At 37.6% G+C, this 20,526-nt stretch overlaps 1 protein-coding gene across 1 annotated transcript in view; it reads right to left on the bottom strand.

Annotated features, from left to right (window-relative positions):
• The window catches only part of MUSK (muscle associated receptor tyrosine kinase), an 89,641-nt gene that overhangs the window by 62,010 nt on the left and 7,105 nt on the right, over positions 1-20,526 (bottom strand). The window contains exons 2-5 of the mRNA XM_077910926.1: positions 17,996-18,122; positions 13,368-13,519; positions 8,001-8,128; positions 6,353-6,494 (exon numbers count right to left, since the gene is read on the bottom strand). Of these exons, the coding sequence (XP_077767052.1) occupies positions 6,353-6,494; positions 8,001-8,128; positions 13,368-13,519; positions 17,996-18,122 (549 nt within the window). The remainder of the gene's footprint in view (positions 1-6,352; positions 6,495-8,000; positions 8,129-13,367; positions 13,520-17,995; positions 18,123-20,526) is intronic.

Genomic DNA, 20,526 nt, shown 5'->3' with positions numbered 1-20,526 from the left:
GAACTGGCATGTTTCATGTTCTGTTCTTCAGGACCTCACCCTCAACCTCAGTTCTTCAGCCAATGGCTAAATGTTGTGAATATCTAATCAACATCGGAACCAGTTGCCTTTGACAAAACCTTCTCATCCCTTAGTTTGTTCTAGAGCAGAAGAACTGCAAAAATAGTATGTCAAACCAATGAACAGAAAGATTGATGTCACTTTATCAAAGTAGTATAATGTTTGGAAGAAATGATGTTTTTTCTAAAACATAAATACATGTATTCTTTCTAATTATGAAAGTCTCTATAAAAATTCATAAAGTATAGAGCTATGTAAAATGTATGATAGGTGTTAACCTCCTATGTAATTCTACATGGAGAGATGATGACTATTAGCATTTAATTTATACATTCTAATATTGAATATATAAAACATACTATTCTTTAATTACTTAATTCTTTAAATAATTCTTTAATTCTTAAAAAAAATTCTTTCATTCTTTTTCACTTGTGAACACACTGATATTTCTAATGAATTAATATTTCTAGCAAGATAGAACAGAACCTTGTACAAAGTCAGTACTTCATAGGTACTTATTAAATGAATAATAATACAGCAAATAATTATATAGTGTTTGCTCTGTACCTGTATTAATTCATGTAATCATTGCAACAACCTAAGAGGTAGGTGCTAGTTTTTTTTAACCTCTTTCTTAGAGATGATGAAACTGAGGCTCATTGATGGAAAACAGACCCAAATCACATATATGGTGTGTAATTGTAAAAGTTAAAGGATATAGATTGATCTCATTCTTAATAGCTGCATGGGATTTTTTTCACATACTTTTATCAGTGTTCTTTTGGTGCAAATTTATTTTATTTTGTTTTATGCAAAGAACAAAGGAAAACACCTCCACTAGACTATACCAAATAATAGGAATTGTTGAAAGTCTTGATTTTCTTTGTTGCTATCACCCTAGTTGTTGTCCTTTATAAGTAATCTCTTTTCTCTTCAATGATTTAAGATCACCTCTGTGGTGTTTATTATGGTGAATCTGGGTGTAAAACTATTTATGTCCTTCCCCTTCGTTTTTACTGATTGAGACTCGTGTATCTAGTTCTTGAAGATTGAAGTCTTTCATTAATTTTGGCAAGTTCTCAGTCATTAAGCTTCTGAGTATAGTCTCTCATATTTTCTCTATTCTTTCTTTTTGTAATGCACATCCTTAATTATTTCTTTAATTCAATTTTATCTTTCCCATCTCTCTGCACTGAATTCTGAGGAGATGACTTCTAGTATCTCTAACATATCCTTATTCATCCATTGAATTTTAATTATAGTCATGTCTTTCATTTGTCAAAATTATTCGATTATTTATCAGAACTGCCTTTCTTCTTCTAATGTATTTTTCTTTTTTTTCTCCTTTTATGTCTTTAATTAGTTTAAACATATTTATTTTCAAGTCTCTATTATATTGTGTTAGTTGAATTTCCTGGGTTTTGATCCCTTTGTATAAATATATCAGCTAACTCTCACTAATGGCAGTTTGTTTCCTATGGGTGTTATAATTTTGCATTGTGAATTCATCCTCAGTGTTGAGGTTGAATCCTCTGAGGTTGAGACTTTATCATGAAAATCCTGTAAGGTAAGGTAAGGTAAGGTATTTTTAAAAGCTTTTTTGTTGTTAAATTGTTGGCGGTCAACTTTTATGTTAATTTCTCTAGCTTGAGAGCCCCAGACTGTACTGGCAGTGTGAATTTAATATCAAACCTACATGAGATATCATCCTGAGCATTGAATATAGATTCATTCCTAGGAAAACTTGTTTTCTTCTTTCTCACACCTAGAATTCATGAAGAGACAAGCCTCTGCATTGTCTTTCTGTACCATCAGATGGAATTTTTCTGGTCCATCTTTTCACTTCTATGATTCTCAGCTTTATAGAAAGTTCTCAATGCTAACGTTCCTTAACAGGGGCTCAAGACATTGTCTCCCATCTGCTTAAGAGTCTTAATACTGGTATTCTAAGTTACAGAGATGGATGGACACTTGTGCCGTTACCTCCAGGACAATACAGAACCAGTTCATGAGCTTACTGCTGTTTTTTCAATTCCTATTTATTCATGGCCTCTGGAAATATAATTTTATTCTGTGGGTTGTATGACTAACGCAGCAATTCTGGGTGTTTGTAGTAGGAAGATGTTCATGTTATCTTGTCTGTCATTTTGTGGGAGCTATAAGTGTTTAATCCTACATTTGTATATTTGGTACAAATATTGATTAATTGTTTCAACCATTCTTTTGCAATTATTCTCAAATCCTCTTCCCTGTTTTCCTTCCTGGCAAACTACAATGCATGTATCTTGCCTTTGGACTTGGCATTCTACTTTTTCTGAACTTCTACTTTTTCTGCGATGAAGCACATTGATGTTATTCATATTCACAGTCCCATTCTCTATGAAAGCTTTAATGTTACCTAGCAATCCTAGTTCCCCTTGTGAGTCATCTCTCCCATTCCCCACAGCTATTTTAAAACCTTTCCACTCTTCCACAGCCCTCTACCTCCCTTTACAGAAGTATTTTCAGAAGATAAACTTACTTTCTACTTCCCAAAGGAAATAGAAACCAACAGAGCTTTCTCAAATTCCATCTACCAAGCTCATTAACTCGTTTATACTAGAATATACCTCCCCTTTCTCCTTCCTATTACAAGGAAGGAAGTTCCTTCTTCCTAAGTACAGTGATCATATAATTTATCATGGAAGCCTGGATACTTTCGAAGGTACAAGGAGGACTCTATTAATAATTATTCCAGGACAACAGGTGTAAACCAGAACTATCCTGGGCAAACTGGGACAAATGGTCACCCTCTGTATAGGATATATCACTCTACTTGTCCCCTGAATACACTGTTTTGGCTTTCTCAAGCATGACATTCCCTTGAACATCCTACTTCTCTTTTATGTTCAAATATCCTTTTCTCTGAGCCTCTTCTCATTCATATTTTAACATTTTCACTATTGTTTAACATTTTAATCTTGTTACAAGAGAAATCTTGCAAAGCAACCTTACCTCTATACCATATACCTCCAGCTACTGCTCACTTTCTTGACTTTTCCCTTTTCTCTACCAAATTTATCTAAAAATTTGCTGACACCCACTGTCTCTTTTTGTCAGCTCCCATTCTCTGTCATTTATAGAATCTTGGCTTCCCCTCCCGTCACTACTCTTGGCAATGTCACATGTGATCATCTGTTCTTTAATAGAACACACAGTATTTAGCATTATTCAATCTCTTAGACACCTAAGTTAGTTGTCCTCTCTGTTCCTTAGTTTCTTATTATGGTGCCATGATAGGATGTTCCTCACTGACTGTTAGTGAGGTTTCAATAAAATGATCCATGTAAACAGCATTTAAAAATGTTAGCCATTGCTCATCCTTTTGGAAGGACATCCATGTTTGGCTATGCTTGAGTTAGAAGGTTTCATTAGTAATTTTATATGTCACTGTTTGAACCATTTAAGTTAAGACAGAAAAGCAGAATATCTTCCTGTTGCCACTCCAAAGATCCAGCAGCCTGAGGATGGCAGTCTCTAGAGGGAGCTTAACTTTTGTGTTGAAGACTGTTCCATGTTTGTTACGGCAGCTAAGATTTAGCGAAAACACGCTACCAGATCTACAATTAGTATGCCTCTCCTTTTTTAGAAGCTAGAAATGGCAAACAACTTTACTTTTTCTTTTTTTAATATTTCAGTTATCTATTTGAGAGGAGGGGGGAGAAAGCACAGGCATGAGAAGTGGGGAGAGGCAGCGGGAGAAGGTGAAGGAAGGGGAGAAGCAGACTCCCTGCTGAACATGGAGCCAGACGTAGGACTCGATCTCGGGACCCCGAGATCAGGACCTGAGCTGAAGTCAGCCACTTAACTAACTGACACAGTTAGGCGCCTCCCCACTTTTAAAGATTTTATTTTAGTTTTTAAAGATTTTATACAACTGTTCCATGACGATCATGTGCAGGATGTGTAGCCCAGCACTGAATGACATTATGGAGTTCTCATTCTAATTTGCTCAAGCTAATTTTCAGAGTGACGGACACAATATATAACAAATACTCATCTGCCTCAGTGACTATGGCACAGCTTTATCTTCAGCCCTCATTATTGCCCAGTTAGTAGATATTTACAGACACATTCGGAATTGTGCCAGTTGCTTTTCAGTTGGTTTTTCACCTGTTCTGAATTGTCGGTTAACTTGGTCCTTCCTTTAAATAGATCATGTCTGCATTATATCTTGTGAAAATGCCTTAACTATTTCTTTAAGTGGAAGCCAATCTTTCAGAACTTCAAGACAAGCCACACAGATTTGCTACAATTTTTATGCTATAATAGCAATAATTATACTTGATGCCATTTATTAAATGTTTATTATGTACCAGCCACCATGCTAAGCGTGTCACAAATTTTCACAAATATTGGCTGCTTTAATAGGGACTAAAATGGAGTAGAAATAGATGTGTGCTATAATGGCCATCCTACCTATTGTTAGAGTAACTTTAAATATTATGAGCTCTTGATACTAGCAAGTTTAATAAAACCTCTCTCTACGTTAACTGTTAAAGCAATGAGCATGACCAGTTTAGTGTTAAGAGGAAAGAAGACTGTATTCATGTGTGATATAGATAGGTGTGATATAGGTGTGATAGGTGGGACACAGAATTAAATGACAAGCCTAAACAAAACTGTAACTGGACTCCAACTAATTGTGATTTGTGTTCATTTTCTCTGGGACAGTGTTAAAGCAAATAATTTCAGCATCTATGTGGATAGGGACCTAATCAATCTGCATTCTATATTATAATACATAGGTCTTATATTTAAATCTTGAAGAGGAAAATCTTTATGATATTATATACAAATGGATAACATTCATTATGTATTATTCCATGTATAGCTCAAGGAAACACTGAATCCAGGCAGCTAGTCAGTGTCTAAATGTGTGATTGTGTTTTTATGTTTATTTTTCCCTGAATATGTCACATCAACTGGTTATTGCATACTGAGTTTTAAATGCCATTGCTAATGTAGAAGATACTAAATTATAGCAACTATGCTGAAAATATATATATATTTTACATCTGACAGCCATTATTCCCATCAGCCTCATTCTTTTCCATGAGGAGTTAGTAGAGATTTATGAACAATGTAATGATGTAATAAAGATGTTACCTCAATTAGAAGCAGATGTGGGATATGAGATTATTAATACTGTGAGAGGAAGGCCTAGCTAGGAAATAAAAATAATCTAAAAGAAGCTAATAAAACACTGTATGACTGAGAAGGAAGAGATATGGGCTTAAGCGAGTAGGATGGAATCAAAGTAAGCTATGGGGAACTCCTGAAATCTCAATTGAACTATAATATGGGCCAGTGTAAGAAAGCCCAAATATTTTATCAACCAGAAAAGAGAAAATCAGAAAAACAGGTGATGATTCTTATAGTCAACATTTATTGAGTGTTTACAAAGGGCCAGCCACTCAGCTAGATAATATCAACACCTTACCTCACTGAATACTCATAAAAAACCCCACTTTTCAGATGAGAAAACTGGGAGCCAGAGATTAATTCTACAGCATATTACAGGAAGAGCTGGGAAGAGTTTTGTACCCAGTTTGCTCACTGAGCACAGGCATGCTGGTAGTTTCTATTTTTAAGCAAAATGTGATGTAATTTTAGGTCAAGAAGGATCTGACAATCAAATGGGTACAACACCTAGTCCTATCTGGATTCTGATTTCTCAGTGAAGACCTTTACAACTAATTGCCGAATTGGTTGGCTTTAAAAGAACATTTTAAAGAATGAAAAAATACTTTGGCAATGTAAGTCAGAGAAGTAGGAGCATTTTTAGTTATACATTTTGAGTATTTTATTTTTTTCAACCCTGTGTGGTGGAATACAATCTGAAAAGTTACTTTTTTTTTCTTTTGCTCTTTTTAAAAGTCATGTCCATATGCTGAAAAAGGTAAAATGAGGGTTTTCAAATTTATAAGCAAGAGAGAATTGTGCAAACCAGACATAAGTTCTGAACTGATATCCTCTTGTTTTAGTATTTTAGTCTGAATTTAGTCTGGGTTTGTCAAAATTGCCAGTGATTGTGGGCAATAGATGGAATATAAGCTATTATAGTAGCAAACGCCTCTTTCTCTTTTCAGTTTTTCTTTTCAGAGTTTTGACCTTATGGTTTAGTATCTGGGAACAGTTGAGGGAACTGGTCTACCCACATCTCTGCCTTTGCAAATTAATATCCAGCCTTCACAGTAGAATGTGAGGCCCTTCCAATAGCACCATAATGGGAAGGAATGCAACTCCTTACCCTCAACTTCCAGCTTCACCAATTTGGAATATGCCGTCCCGAGGCTGTTTTTTGCCACGCATCGATAATGTCCTGCATCTTCCTTTTGCACATTATGAATCCTTAAACTCCCAGATTCAAGAACTGCGATGCGGGAATTTTCCTGCCAGGGATAGGGACAGGAATTTTAAAATGTCCATGGCTTTATCAAGAAATCACTTGCCTTACTTTATCAGGTCATCATCATTGCTGCTATCATCAAAAATATCATTGGAACACTTATTTGGCATTTAGATGGTATAATACACAATATTAAATGAGACAGTATAAGATTACCTAAATTAATTTTAATAATGATTCTGTAAGAGTTTATTTTCATTTTCTTTCATCACATGAGGACACCAAACGTTTATTTGATTTCCTAAAAGTCACATCCATGTCTGTTTGAGTTAAAACATTCTATATGGTATCCTTAGGGGGATATATGTCTTTTGAAAAATTAGAAATTTCTACCAATAATACATAAATTTGGTGTTGGAAGTTAAAACATCACAATTGCTTTCCCTTTGAGTACTCTAAATTCAGTATTATACAAAAATTCCTGCATTTTTAATTTTAGGAAATCCACCAATATTTATAACAAAAGGAAAGTCAGAAATTATATAATTACCATAAACAATTTAACATTTTTGTTTTATTTTAAATAAAGCTAATTGATATTATACTTCATTTCAGTTAATTGACGTGTATCAACACCTACATTTTCTCTGTGGAATATTCTCAGCATAGTAAAATGAAAAACCTCCCTGAGTTTACACTTAGTAGGTGACAACAATGATGTAGTGTAATCATTTACCAGTAAATGTAGGTATGAGATACAAAAGCATTAAAAGCATGTACATAATAGATTTTTAATTTGGCTGCTCTGTGACTGAGATAAACTCTGCTAGGGAGAGTTTCACCAGTCTTGATGTCTGTGCTGTAACTTCACTCCAGAGGTTCTCATTACTTTTCTTCCAAACCTCCTTTCTCTGGGCACCTGGGTGACTTAGTGGGTTAAGCACCTGCCTTTGGCTCAGGTCATGATCCCAGGATCCTGGGATGGAGGCCTATGCCAGGCTCCCTGCTCAGCAGGGGGCCTGTTTCTCCCTCTCCCTCCACCCCTCTCTCTGCTTGCACTTGCTCTTTCTCTCTCTCAAATAAATAAATAAAATGTTAAAAAAAAAAAAAGAAAGAAAGAAAGAAAAGCAAACCTCTTTTGTCAACTCTCCTCCCAGAAACTGTTTGTAGGGTCTAAAACCTGGATTTTAGTTTCATCTTTTTCATCTCCTGTGTCTCAAAGTTTCAATGTTAAAAAAATAAAATAATTCCACTAACCAACTGATCAACAAAGAAACATTCTAGCTTTGCTTTTGTTTTGCTTCCTTTTTCATCCCTAAAAAGAACTACTGGTTCCCATCTCTCTTTTTTTTTTTCTCTCTCTCTAACCAGTCCCAACTGGAATGCCCTACGGTTTGTGTGTATGGGAACAGGAATATTTAAGGTTGGTTAAAATGTTATATTTGGGAAAATTTTTCATGTTAGAAATTTGTTCATGTAACTCACTTTGCAAAGATTTGTTGTATTTGAAAACTAGTTGTATAGACATGTTTTCATAATAATCACTTACCCTGAGAGCACTGTCCCCCTTAATCCACGACACTGATGGTTTAGGATTGCCCATTGTAGTACACGGGAGAACTGCCTTTAATCCTTCTATTATTTTTACGTTTATGGGAGGACGAGTTATTTTCGGCTCTAAAGGGAAACAAAAATTCAAAATTAAAAAGGCAATATGGCTGCATTAAGTCTAAATATCCACTCTAAGAATAGTTTGTTACATTATAAGATATGCCAAATGCTAAGACAGGTTTTGAGGGGATATCAAACAAAAACCATTTTTCAAAGTTTTGGTTATCTGTTTTATTCATATCTTATTTGAAAACCACAAATTCATGAAACATATTAGGAGTTTGAAGTCCTAGTATTCTTCACTTTAAAAGATAGTTAATAGGGATCCCTGGGTGGCGCAGCGGTTTGGCGCCTACCTTTGGCCCCGGGGCGTGATCCTGGAGACCCGGGATCGAATCCCATATCGGGCTCCCGGTGCATGGAGCCTGCTTCTCCCTCTGCCTGTGTCTCTGCCTCTCTGTCTCTCTCTGTGTGACTATCATGAATAAATAAAAAATAAAAAAAAAAGATAGTTAATAAAAAGTTGATTAAAATAAACTGTTACCTTAACAACTCAACAGTATTCAATTCATACCAACAAACACGAAAACATTTGAAGGGACATTTCTAATCTATTTTTATTTTTTATTAGTTTTTTTATCTACTTTTAATATAATTCTGAATTTTGCTTTCCCTCTCCCTTTAGTTTCATCTAACTTTGACTCTTAATTTTAGTGATTAAGAATTAGGTATATTTGTAGAAAGTAAACTCGACATTATTTTTTTAAGATTTTTTTAAAATTTATTCATGATAGACACAGAGAGAGAGGCAGAGACACAGGCAGAGGGAGAAGCAGGCTCCATGTTGGGAGCCTGACGTGGGACTCGATCCTGGGACTCCAGGATCATGCCCTGGGCTGAAGGCAGGTGCTGAACCACTGAGCCACCCAGGGATCCCCCAAACTCGACATTATTATATTAGTAATTGGAGAAATTTGGTCATACAATTTAGAGTAACTGTACTCTGTGAGGCAAACTTTTAAATTTACTGTTCTGTGAAACTCTCTTAAATTAATTCTATCAGAAGAAATAATTTATGCCACCTACTGTTTATTCTCTGATAGTAAACTTTCAGAACAAGTTATTAAATCTAATGTGTAGAAGAATTGACAAGTTCAGGATGCCTATTATTTTACTAGAAACATTCATAATAATGAAAACTACATTCATTTCCTTAGTGATCTCATGTTACAGATATAAAACAGAGGACTGTCTTTTCAGGAGAGACTACTGAGAAATGGATACATTTTATTTCCCTCAGGTCATATGCTATATAATCAGTGTGTTACTTTGATGGAGAAAAGCATGAAAAAAAAAAAGCTTATTTCATAAGCACTTTTCCCTCCTGTTTTAATTGTGTTTCTAGGAGTTAGTGGTGGTTGGAAATGGTATTTGCAAAGACTGCATGGTCTTTTGATGTTTAATCTAGGCATTTATTGCCATTTAGAGTTGGTATGATCTTGGATTATGGCAAAATTACAAGACAGGCTTTTTAAAAAGATTTTATTTATTTATTCATGAGAGACACAAAGAGAGGGAGAGGCAGAGACACAGGCAGAGGGAGAAGCAGGCTCCATGCAGGGAGCCGGATGCGGGACTTGATCCCAGGTCTCCAGGATCATGCCCTGGGCCAAAAGTGACGCTAAACCACTGAGCCACCCAGGCTGCCCCATGACAGGCTTTAAACATGTTATAGGAAAATATCAACTTAGTTACTTGGCCTGCCTTCTTAAAGCTCATAACTTTCCTAATCAACATCAGTGAACACCTACATTTAGATGATGGCCAGGCACCTCAATTGTGGGTTGGGTTATCATATGACTGCTGGCAAAAGCTTAGCTTAAGAATTGATATTCCTATGACCTAGTCAAAGAGCATTACCTATTCCTTCCCTTGGGTTCCTTGAACTCATCCCTCTGCCAAGATAACCTTTGTTCAAAGCAAATAACTCCCATCTTTTTCAGTGAAATAGAAGCCTTGGTCATCTTTTGGATGAGAGGGAAGAGAATTCTTATGGGAACTTGAATATAAAGTGAGCTGGGAATGAGTTAAGCATTGATGTTGAGTCATGGATTCCCCACTGTAATGGAACACTCTTCAGGTGGAGCCACAAGCATTGGCTAATGTGAGCTGTTTATCATGTTATAGCAGGATGCTAGAAGCATCGTGCTATGCCAGCATGAAACCCTTAGTTGATGGACCAAAAGGAACTTGGAGGAGGGAGCTCCTGGGAGAGATCCTAGGGTAACTGGAGTAGTGATGGAGGCCAGGGTCTTAGGGATCTCAGGAAGAAGGTCTCTACCAAGCGGTGTGGGAGCATTCTAAAATGTTAGCAACTGGGATGGCCATACCAGTATATACCCACATGACTGTGTGAGCTTTCCTAAGGAGAAGGTGGAGAAAAGAAGAGAAGAATATTTAGGATAAATCCATAATAAAGAAAATTTAGTACCACAGAGAATATGAGAAATGTTCAAAGGAAAGATAGAACCACAAAATAGTGAAATACTTAAATGTGCTCTGCCTTCAGAATCAAGCCTTTATTATTTAGCCAAGGAGCGCATCCCAGTTTCCTTACTTGATTTCCTCACTGCCCCACATGCTAAAAGAAAGCTTTCTTGTCGGTATGTCCCTACCCCCTTCTCACAAAACCTCCAGATCAACTTCCCCACAATGCCCCATTAGCCCCTCAACATTCCTATTCTAATGAATCTACAACTTCATTTATAAGTGTGATCAAAAATAAAAGATTAGTAGATGATTGAGAAAAAAAAAACACGAACATGAAAAAAGACAAAACAAAAGAAATCCAAAACTTAATCATGGAGAAAACAGAAATAAAGCAAGGAAAGGAAGACTATATTTTAAAAATGCAATAGTGATATCCTTACAGGGACTTGAGCAAATACTGCATCATATAACACACAGAGTTTGCTCTGGGGAAAAAAAGGAGCAGAGAAGTAATTCCCAGGAATTAAAAATATGGGTTTTTAAGATCAAAGTACTCAGTATAAGGGCAGAAAAATAGAATGGTCATATTGAAGAGTGAGTTCGCGATAGGGAAGGAAAAATTTTAAAAATCTCCAAGAAGGAAGAATATCAGGATAGATAGCTAGAAAATATGAGGAGAAAATATTGAGGTCATGAAAAATGGAAAAAGAAAGAGATCTAATATTTGTTAAAAGTTTAAGAACGAGATAAAATGAAGAGAAGAGAAATAGAAAAGAGTATATCTCATTAAAAAAAAAAAAAGGTTGGTTTTAAATTCAAAAGGCCCACCTAAAACTAAGTAGGAATAATAAAAGAAAACCCACCTAACATATTCTTGGGAGTTTGAGAAATTTATGAATTCCAGAAATGAAGAGAAAGTACTATAATTTTTAAGAAAAACACTAGGCTTACCTACAGGAATAAGAAAAAGATTTCTCAGCTGAATCATGGAATGCCATGTGAGATGAATAGTTATTTAATACAAGCTAAGGGAAGAGCCTTTTTAAACTCTCATCTGTACCTAGACAAATTGTTATCTAGGAGTAAAGGCAAAGTAAAGACTTCCAGCGATGCAATGATTCAGAAGATACATCCTCAGATTTTATGTGATCACATGCTCACGCTTTGAAAAGAAGCAGCAAATGACTCCCTTCAGTAAAACAATGACAACAAAGTAGAAAGATAAAAGATAAACAGTGAGGACAATCAGGAATAACCACAAAGCTTGCAATAAAATTCCCAGGTAGAACTGGCCCCTGCTGATTGGTATGGCACCCACATGGATTTTGATGTGATTTTTGCCATCAGCAGCCTGGTGTCAGAAGAAAATAAAGATTGCATTATTACCAGGTGGACAGTTTGGAAGCAGATAGTGCTTCTAAGCACAGGAGGTCATGAGATTTCAGGGTACTGGTAAGAGTGCTTGATGATAGAACACCAGGTAGGAGAGAAAACCAAGTGGACCAAGAACTGAGTAAGTCTTGACTTGGGGGGTCAGTGGAAGGGAGAGCAGGGGAGTCAGGGCAGGAGAACGTGAGCATGCTGGTGATGGCCGTGTGGTGGGAGTAGGGGAGCAAGAGAGCTGGACTCTGTTCTTAGCTGAGAAAGAGACAGATGGAGTTAAGAGCCTTCTCTCTGGAGGCACATCATGAGTGTGGGAAAGTGTTTTCTTCATGGGACAGAGCTAGAAATAGAAGTGCCCATGTTCAGAGTATGACATCCTGGAGCTTAAGATTTTATTTTATTTTTTTTTTAATTTTTATTTATTTATGATAGTCACAGAGAGAGAGAGAGAGAGAGGCAGAGACACAGGCAGAGGGAGAAGCAGGCTCCACGCACCGGGAGCCCGATGTGGGATTCGATCCCGGGTCTCCAGGATCGCGCCCTGGGCCAAAGGCAGGTGCTAAACTGCTGCACCACCCAGGGATCCCGGAGCTTAAGATTTTAAACACAGACCATTTCCTAGGGGTGACAAGGTCGTTGATGGGGTTGGCTGATAAAAAGGCAAATATCACTGAACTTGTGGAGGTCAGGAGTTGAAAGGTTGAAATGCGTAGAGGCTATTTCATGGTTGTTATAATCCATTAGGATGGTGCCTGGACTTAGGTTGGATAGAAAGATAATGAGTCTGGAATCAAAGTCTTTGGCAGATATTGTATATGTGTGTGTGCATGAGGGGGGAGGGACTTAAAAATGGGGAGGTGACTTGAATAGAAAGAGAATGGTAGAATGGCACATGCCCTCATGAGAGGAAAGGCTTTGCACAGCAATAATGACCGAAAGGGGGGTGAGGAGTCCTTGCTAGCCTTGTAGACAGGAAAAGTGGGGGGAAAATAAGCAGCCTCCAATAAAGAAGATAAACCACTCAAGTTTGAAAAGTCATCCAAGAACATCAAGTTTCAAATAAGGCAAAAGAGCAGAAGTGTCTGCAAAGAGGTTGGAGATAAAAAGCACACCTGGTCGTAAGGGAACTGTTTTAAAGGTACAGGGAGAAGATTTTAGAGGAAAATTCCCTGGTGACAAGAGGGCAAGGGGGCAGCAGACAAGGAGCTGTGGACAGGCCAGAAAACAGGAGAAGCTAGAGAACTAAGGGGCTTGCCTGTGGTTGAGGACAGGAATACAAGGTGTAGAATTCACTGCGGCAAGGTTGTGTTTTGAACTTGAACTCAGCCGGCTGCTAAGCCTCCAGGTGTGCGGGAGGCCCTATTTACTGCCTGCTCCAGGGTGCACCAAGCCAGCCTTTTAACATCACGAGCAGAGGCCCTCTCCCACTCACTCATCTTCACTTGCAGAGCCCCGCAGCTCTCCGCGGCGCCCCCCACGCCGTTGTTGGCGGTGCAGCAGTAGATGCCATCGTCACTGTCTTCCACACTCAGGATGGTGAGGAGCTGTCCGTTCTCTCGAATGCTGTACCGGGTATCAAAGAGCCTGCAGGTCACAGACAGCAATGGCAGGTTAGGAACCCCAGTGTGATCTTTTTTTTTTTTTTTTTTTCCAGCTGTGGTAAACTGATCAAAAAAGATGACTTGTCAATGGAGGAAGCTGATCAAAAGCAAAAGGAAAGTTGAATGAGTTCAGAATTCTAGAGTAACCTTAGTTGGCAATATAATGCTAACAATGCATTCTAATCTTCCCTATGCTCCAATAATCAAAGCATCACTGAGTCTCTCCAAAATGCTTTCAAAAGGTGATGTCTGTCGATTAGACCAAACATGAAGTTTACTCAGGAAAGTCTATGATTAACAAGATATATGAGTCTTCTCCCCATAATTATTGCAAAGTAACAGCCAGGGAATGAACACACACACGTAAATGTGTGACCAGCAGGGAGAATTAAATATTTTTGGAAGCAACTAACAATTATCTGAGTATTCATTTATTAAACAAATATTTGTTGAGTGCCTAACCAGTGTCAAGCATAGTTCTGTTTTTTTTTTTTTTGTAATATATAAGGAAGCAGAACAGCTTCAAACTGTAGAAGCAGATGTTTTATATACATTATCTCATTAAATTACATGCCATCAGTTGAAAAGGGAATTAGGGAAACAGATTTGAGGGGAAGCATCAACATAAAAGTGGGTTTTAGGACCAAATTAAGATTCTTTTTTTTGTTTTTGTTTTTTTTTAGATTCTTTATGCAAAATGTGCATTAGGCCGAAACATGTCCCCCCCCCCAAAATCCACGTATTAATCTCCAGAACCTGTGAATATGTTATCTTATGTGGCAAAAGGGATTTTACAGATACCAAGGATCTTAAAATAGAGTATCACAGCTTATCCAGATTGGTCCAATGTAATCATGACAGCCATTAAAAGATGGTAGAAGGAAGCTGAAAAATGAGAGGAGATGACACAGTGGTGGCAGAGGGCAAAGTGATAGAAAGTGGAGGAAGGAGCAAGGAAGGCAGGTAGCCCTCTCTAAGTTGGGAAAGGCAAGAATTTCTTTGGTGCCACCAGAAAGAATACAGCCCTGTCAATACCTTGATTTTAGCCCAGGGAGACCTATTTCAGACTTCTGACCCCCCCAATCTGTAAGATAATGAATCTGTATTGTTTTAGGCCACTAAGTTTTTGGTAATATGTTACAGTAGAAACAAGGAACTCATGTGAAAAGAAAAATGGAAAAGGAAGTGGATTCTTGATGTTCTAATCTCAACAGGTGACTACCATCATACACCGATCCTGAAGAGGAAAAATTTTGGTCAAATGTAACTAAGAATAATGGAGTCACTGGGTAGTTTACTAAATCACAATAAATAACTGTGGCAAGCCACGATACTCACTCTCACGTAATTCTGTTGTATTTTGTTTTGTTTTACCAGGTTTAAGTGTTCATGGAAAAATATGAACATTGGAATATTTTGCAGATGGACTTGTGGACTAAGAGTCCAACCACCCTGTGAAATAGAAAATTTTCAAGACTTAGAAGCTGTTGCATCATTGTTGCTAAATTGCTTATGGGTTGTGAGGAACACTCAAATATTAGTAATTTTTAAACCAGAATTTTTTTTTAGAACAGTTTTAGATTTGTAGAAAAATTGAAAAGATAGTACTTTCTCTATACCTCCCTCATCCAGTCTCCCCTGTTGTGAACATCTTGGATTAGTGCAGTACGTTTGTTAAATTAATGAGCCAATATTGATATAGTATTAACTAGTTTATATAACTCTTTGTTTATTCAGATTTGTTTAGTTTTTATCTGATGTCTTTGTCTGTTCCATAGTCTCATCCAGGACACTACGTTTATTTGTCATATCTTCTTAGGCTCTTTTTGGCTGTGATAATTTCTAGGACTTTCCTTGTGTTTGATAACCTTGACAGTTTTGAGGAGTCCTTGTTAAGTATTTTGTAGGAGGTCCCTCTATTGGAATTTGCCTTATGTTTTTATTACAATAAAAGTGGGTTTGTGGCTTTGGGGAAGAAGATCACAAAAACAGAGTGTCACATCACATCATAAAAAGGATACGCTATCGATGTCATTTCTCACTGTTGATATTGACCTTTATCACCAGGCTGAGCTAGTGCTTGTCAGGTTTCTCCTGTGTCCAGTTATTCATTATTCCTCAGAGAGCACTCAAATATGTTGTCTAAATGTCATTTTTTCCTATTTCACAGATCCTTTGACTAACAACTAACTAATCAAACCTATAGCTCCACTTGCTTATTTATTTGTAATATTTTTACCTTATAACAAAGGGAAGATTCAAATGTATTAAGTGATTTTATTCATAGTGTTACAAGCCAAGTTAGCTGAGCTTATATTTATGGTTTTCTGAGGTAGACTTATAATGATTTTTCTTTGTGTAATTAAAAACTCTCTCACTGTTCATTTCTTCATCTCCTTATAATATTGAGAGATAAACCATGAGAGGACATAGGGCCATATTTTTCAAAGCAATTTACAATACAGGCATCAAACTTCCTTCCCAGACTAGTTGGAGGGCTGTGATGGGGAGAGTAGTCTTTGAACATTGACCTTTGAATACTGAATGTTGAGTATCTAACAACTATTATAATTTCAAAGTAGGGAAGAGTATAAATATGTCAAGATATATGCAACAACTGTAATGTAATACAGAGCTATCTAACTTCTGTGATAACTTCACAGGTTCTTTAATGACCACTGTTATTCATGGTCCATATTTACAATGAAGTTTTTCTGTATTATTTAAAGAGATTATTTTATTTATCTTGTTATAGAAGACAAAGACATATAAAAGAGAAAACTCATGAATATCAAGCATATAAATTATAAAGCCAATAGCTTAGGAGATATTGGCACAATGACTCGTGTTGAATGGAGACTGGAGAGTGAGTTGTGAAACACAGGAAGAGCTGATAAGGTGTGTTGAATATAGGCAGTAAATAAAATAGCAGCCTGCCAAAGATTGATGTAATAAATCAAAAATATGTTGGAACAGAGAATAGTATCGCTTCAAGTGGAAAGGGATGGAAAGGCAAGTCTATAATCATGCCGCCTCTAGACTGACAGCTCTGTCGTCCCTAAATCAACCACCCATTGGTGACATAAAATGTCCCTTGGGGTGCCTGGGTGGCTCAGTCAGTTGGGCATCTGATTCTTGATTTCAGCTCAGGTCATGATCTTGGGGTTGTGGGAGTGAGCCCCACGTCAGGCTCTGCATCTGGGCATGGGACCTGCTTGAGATTCTCTCTCTCTCCCTCTTCCCCTCCCTGCTTGCTCGCTTTCTCTCTCTCTCTCAAAAAAAAAAAATTGTCCCTTTATGGATGACCCCATCACTCTACCCAAGAAAAACCCTTAAAATCCATGGCTGTTCAACTGGCTATTTGGCAAGCTAGAGTCATGGCCAGGTGTGCTTGCATCTGTCCAATAGAGAAAGTATATGTTATTAGCTTCAGGTACCTTCTGTCTGTGGGCTCAGCCACCACGCGGGTCCTTGTAAGAACACTGCAGCGGGGATGTCTGAGGCACAAGAGAGACTGGACATATAAACATGAGGTGAACCAAGGTTCCTAAGTACATTAACTTATCCCGTTTCTCTCCCCTTATTTCTATCTATATATTTTAAATGGATTTGATAAACTATTTCAAGCACCTTATTTTGAGCCTTCCTATTCTAGTTTTGGAATAACTTGCCTGGTAGACAACCTGAAGGTGACCATGGCACAGGGTGATTTCCCACATTACAACATGTATAATAGAAGGAAACACTAAATTTCATTAACGTTTGGTGCAAATAATGGCATAATTTTTCTGCATGCAAGTTCACAGACCTCTGTCTTTGGATCCCAGTTTAAGGACTCCAGCCCTAATGCAAGCTATATTGCCTGCTGGGAAGCCAGTGGTTGCCTTCATTACAGATGTTTTAAAGAGTATTTTTGATCAGATAACTACTGTAAATGAGGAAAAGATAGCATGACCTTTTCATGTCAAATGGGAATTTTATCTGTTTGAGAGGCTGCCTCATTATACATCAGGAGGCCCTTCTGACGCTCAAAAGACAAAATTATGGTGACCTAGAGGTCAGGTTTCTAGACAACAGACTTTATTGGGATAGTAGAAATAGAGGAGATAAATCTGGTCCCTATTAATTCCCCAGCATGTCCTGAGACATGTGCCGTATGCCCCCAGACCTAGGATGTCATGATGTTTCCTAATTACTTGAAATTTCCTCTGGGTCCTAACCCAGGGTCCATGAAATAACCCTGATGTCTCCAAGTCAATTAAATCTCTGTTTTGCCTTGGGAAATTCTCTTAACCTCACTGATATTCAGATCTTACATTTATAAAATGAGGGATTTGGCATTTTTCATATTCTAGAAGCTGAGCTTTTATACTCCAAAGAGCTGTGATTACATTTGTGACACAGTTAAATTGCAAGGCAGCAGTGGGCATTCTTACCAGAAAAAAGGCAGAACACTTACTTAATGAGAATTTTATTTCTGGTCCAGGAAATTTCAGGCTGGGGATAGGATTCCACTGCACACATGAACGTAGCCACTTCTTCAACTAAGGCATCCACTGTTTCTAGAGGAGTAGTGATGACAGGAGCTACAAGAAAAAGAGAAATCAGATGAGAACCTTCTAGAATACTGTTCACTAATCCTCTGTGGCCACCCAACACAAATCAATGTGAAGGGAAGTGTGACTTCAGGGAATCAGAAAGGAAAGAGGTCTTAACAATTGTTTAAAAACAATTTTTTCCAAATTTCATAATAATATACGTCCATATGGACACAGTGCTAGAGCCCACTGAGTGCTTTGAAAAGGGGGCTCCTGCAAACGAAAGACTTTACAGTTTAAGCTTACCCAGATTTACAAAGGAATCAGATCTGCATGTGAGTAGATGAGAAAAAGACTCAATACATAAAAAAGAAAAAAAAAACCCAAATAACAAATGGGCAAGGATCCAAGCAGACATTTCTTCAAAAATTTTATATGAATTTCATTTGTGTTGGAGACACAAGCATGTGAAAAGATGCTCAATATCATTAGCCATTAAGGAAATGCAAACCAAAACCACAATTAGATCCACTCCACATTCACAACAAATCTTGGCGAGGATGTGGAAAAATTAGAACCCTTGTGCATTGCTAGTGGGAATGTGAAATGGTGCAGCCGCCGTTGAAAACAGTATGGTAGTACCTCAAAAAAATTAAGCCTAGGATTACCATATGATCCAACAGTTCTACTGCTGGGTATGTACCCCAAACTATTATAGGAGGGCCTCAGATACTTACACAACTGCGTTCATAGCAGTGTTATTCATAATAGCTAAATGGTCGAAGCAACCCAAGTGTCAAAAAAAGATTAAAGGGTCAACAAAATTGATATATCTACACAATGGAATATTATTTGACAATAAAAAGGAATGAAGTACCAATACATACCACAACATGGATAGACCTTGGAAATAATAAGCTAAGTGAAAGAAGCCAATCACAAGCACAATATATTGTATGATCCCATTTATGTGAAATGCCCACATGGGCCAATCTGTAGTCAGAAAATGCATTAGTTACTGCCTAGGACTGGGACAGAGGGTGGAGGGATCGGGGGTGATCAATGGCTAAAGGACACAGGATTTCTTTTAGGTGTAATGAACATTTCCTAAGCTTGATTTTGATGATAAATGCACAGCTCTGTGAATTGTATACTTTAAATGGGTGAAGTGCGTGGTATGGGAGTTATATCCCAAAGCTGGTTTTGTTTTTTGTTTTTGTGTTTTGTTATTGTTTTGTTTGTGTGTGTATGTACCTCTATGTGCGCATGCGTGTGTATTTGTTTATTCTACAAAAAGAAAGACAACAAGAGGACAAGCTGTGACACGGTGACTTTTTTCCTCCTCCCCCCCCCCCCCATGAAATGAGGGTCACTTGGATTATAAAAGTTTGAAGGATAAAGAATTTAAGAAGGATGAGAAGTTATTGGTAGTAGGATACACCCTTCTTTAATGCTTAAGGAAACCTATGAATACACCGAAGCAAACAAGGTGGGGTCCTGGGCATCTCACGGGCTGGATGGTGTGGGCCAGTGCCCACACTTGTATTTGGGTGAGTCCAGAAATCTACCGCGTTGCATAATCTTATTTAAAATAATTATCAGGCAGCCCGGGTGGCTCAGCGGTTTAGCACCGCCTTCAACCCAGGGTGTGATCCTGGAGACCTGGGATCGAGTCCCACGTCAGGCTCCCTGCATGGAGCCTATTCCTCCCTCTGCCTCTCTCTCTCTCTCTCTCTCTCTCTCTCTGTGTCTCTCATGAATAAATAAATAAAATCTTTAAAAATATAATAATTATCATCATTACTATATTGTTATTATTTATCAGAGATCTATTTACTGTTTTCCATGTAGCAAGCACCAGGTTGACTAGAAGGAACAAGATGTGTAAAACCCATCTCTGCTACAATCTAGATAATGAGGATGGGTAGATACATAAAATGATCAGCTATAATAGTTGTGCCTGCTATCCTGACATAATTATTACTAGTGCTTTCTGTACTCTGCAAGTACCTGACTTGGATAATAAATTTATATGTTTGCTTTTGTTAAAATGCAAGGCACACAGGACGGCCAAGTAAGTAGTGTGAACCATATTTTAGATGCAGGGTAGAGGGTGATAGCCTCATGAAACACCTGGAACAAACTGGCACATTGGCCATGAAACATGCATCCGCTGTCTAAATGAACCTTATTTTTTCAGTAAACTTAGAGACACATTTGTGGGCTGAGAATAAGGGAACATGGTACCTTTGGGAGCATCCCACTTAGCCCACATCTTCCTCTTTAATGTTGTTCTTTTCTTAAGATCCAGTTAAAGCAGCATCTCCTCTCAATTTTCCAGACTTGCTAGACAGAGCCAAATGCCCTTTTCCTTAACCTTAGCTCATGCTGTAAATGTCATTCTTACAGCACTTGTCACACAGACGCTGTTAGGATGATTGGTTTATGTCTT

This window comes from Canis aureus, chromosome 10 (assembly GCF_053574225.1).
Source record: "Canis aureus isolate CA01 chromosome 10, VMU_Caureus_v.1.0, whole genome shotgun sequence".
NCBI classification, from domain to species: Eukaryota; Metazoa; Chordata; class Mammalia; order Carnivora; family Canidae; genus Canis; species Canis aureus.
The sequence above is the reverse complement of the archived record's forward strand: the minus strand, read 5'-3'. Positions and strand labels throughout refer to the sequence as shown.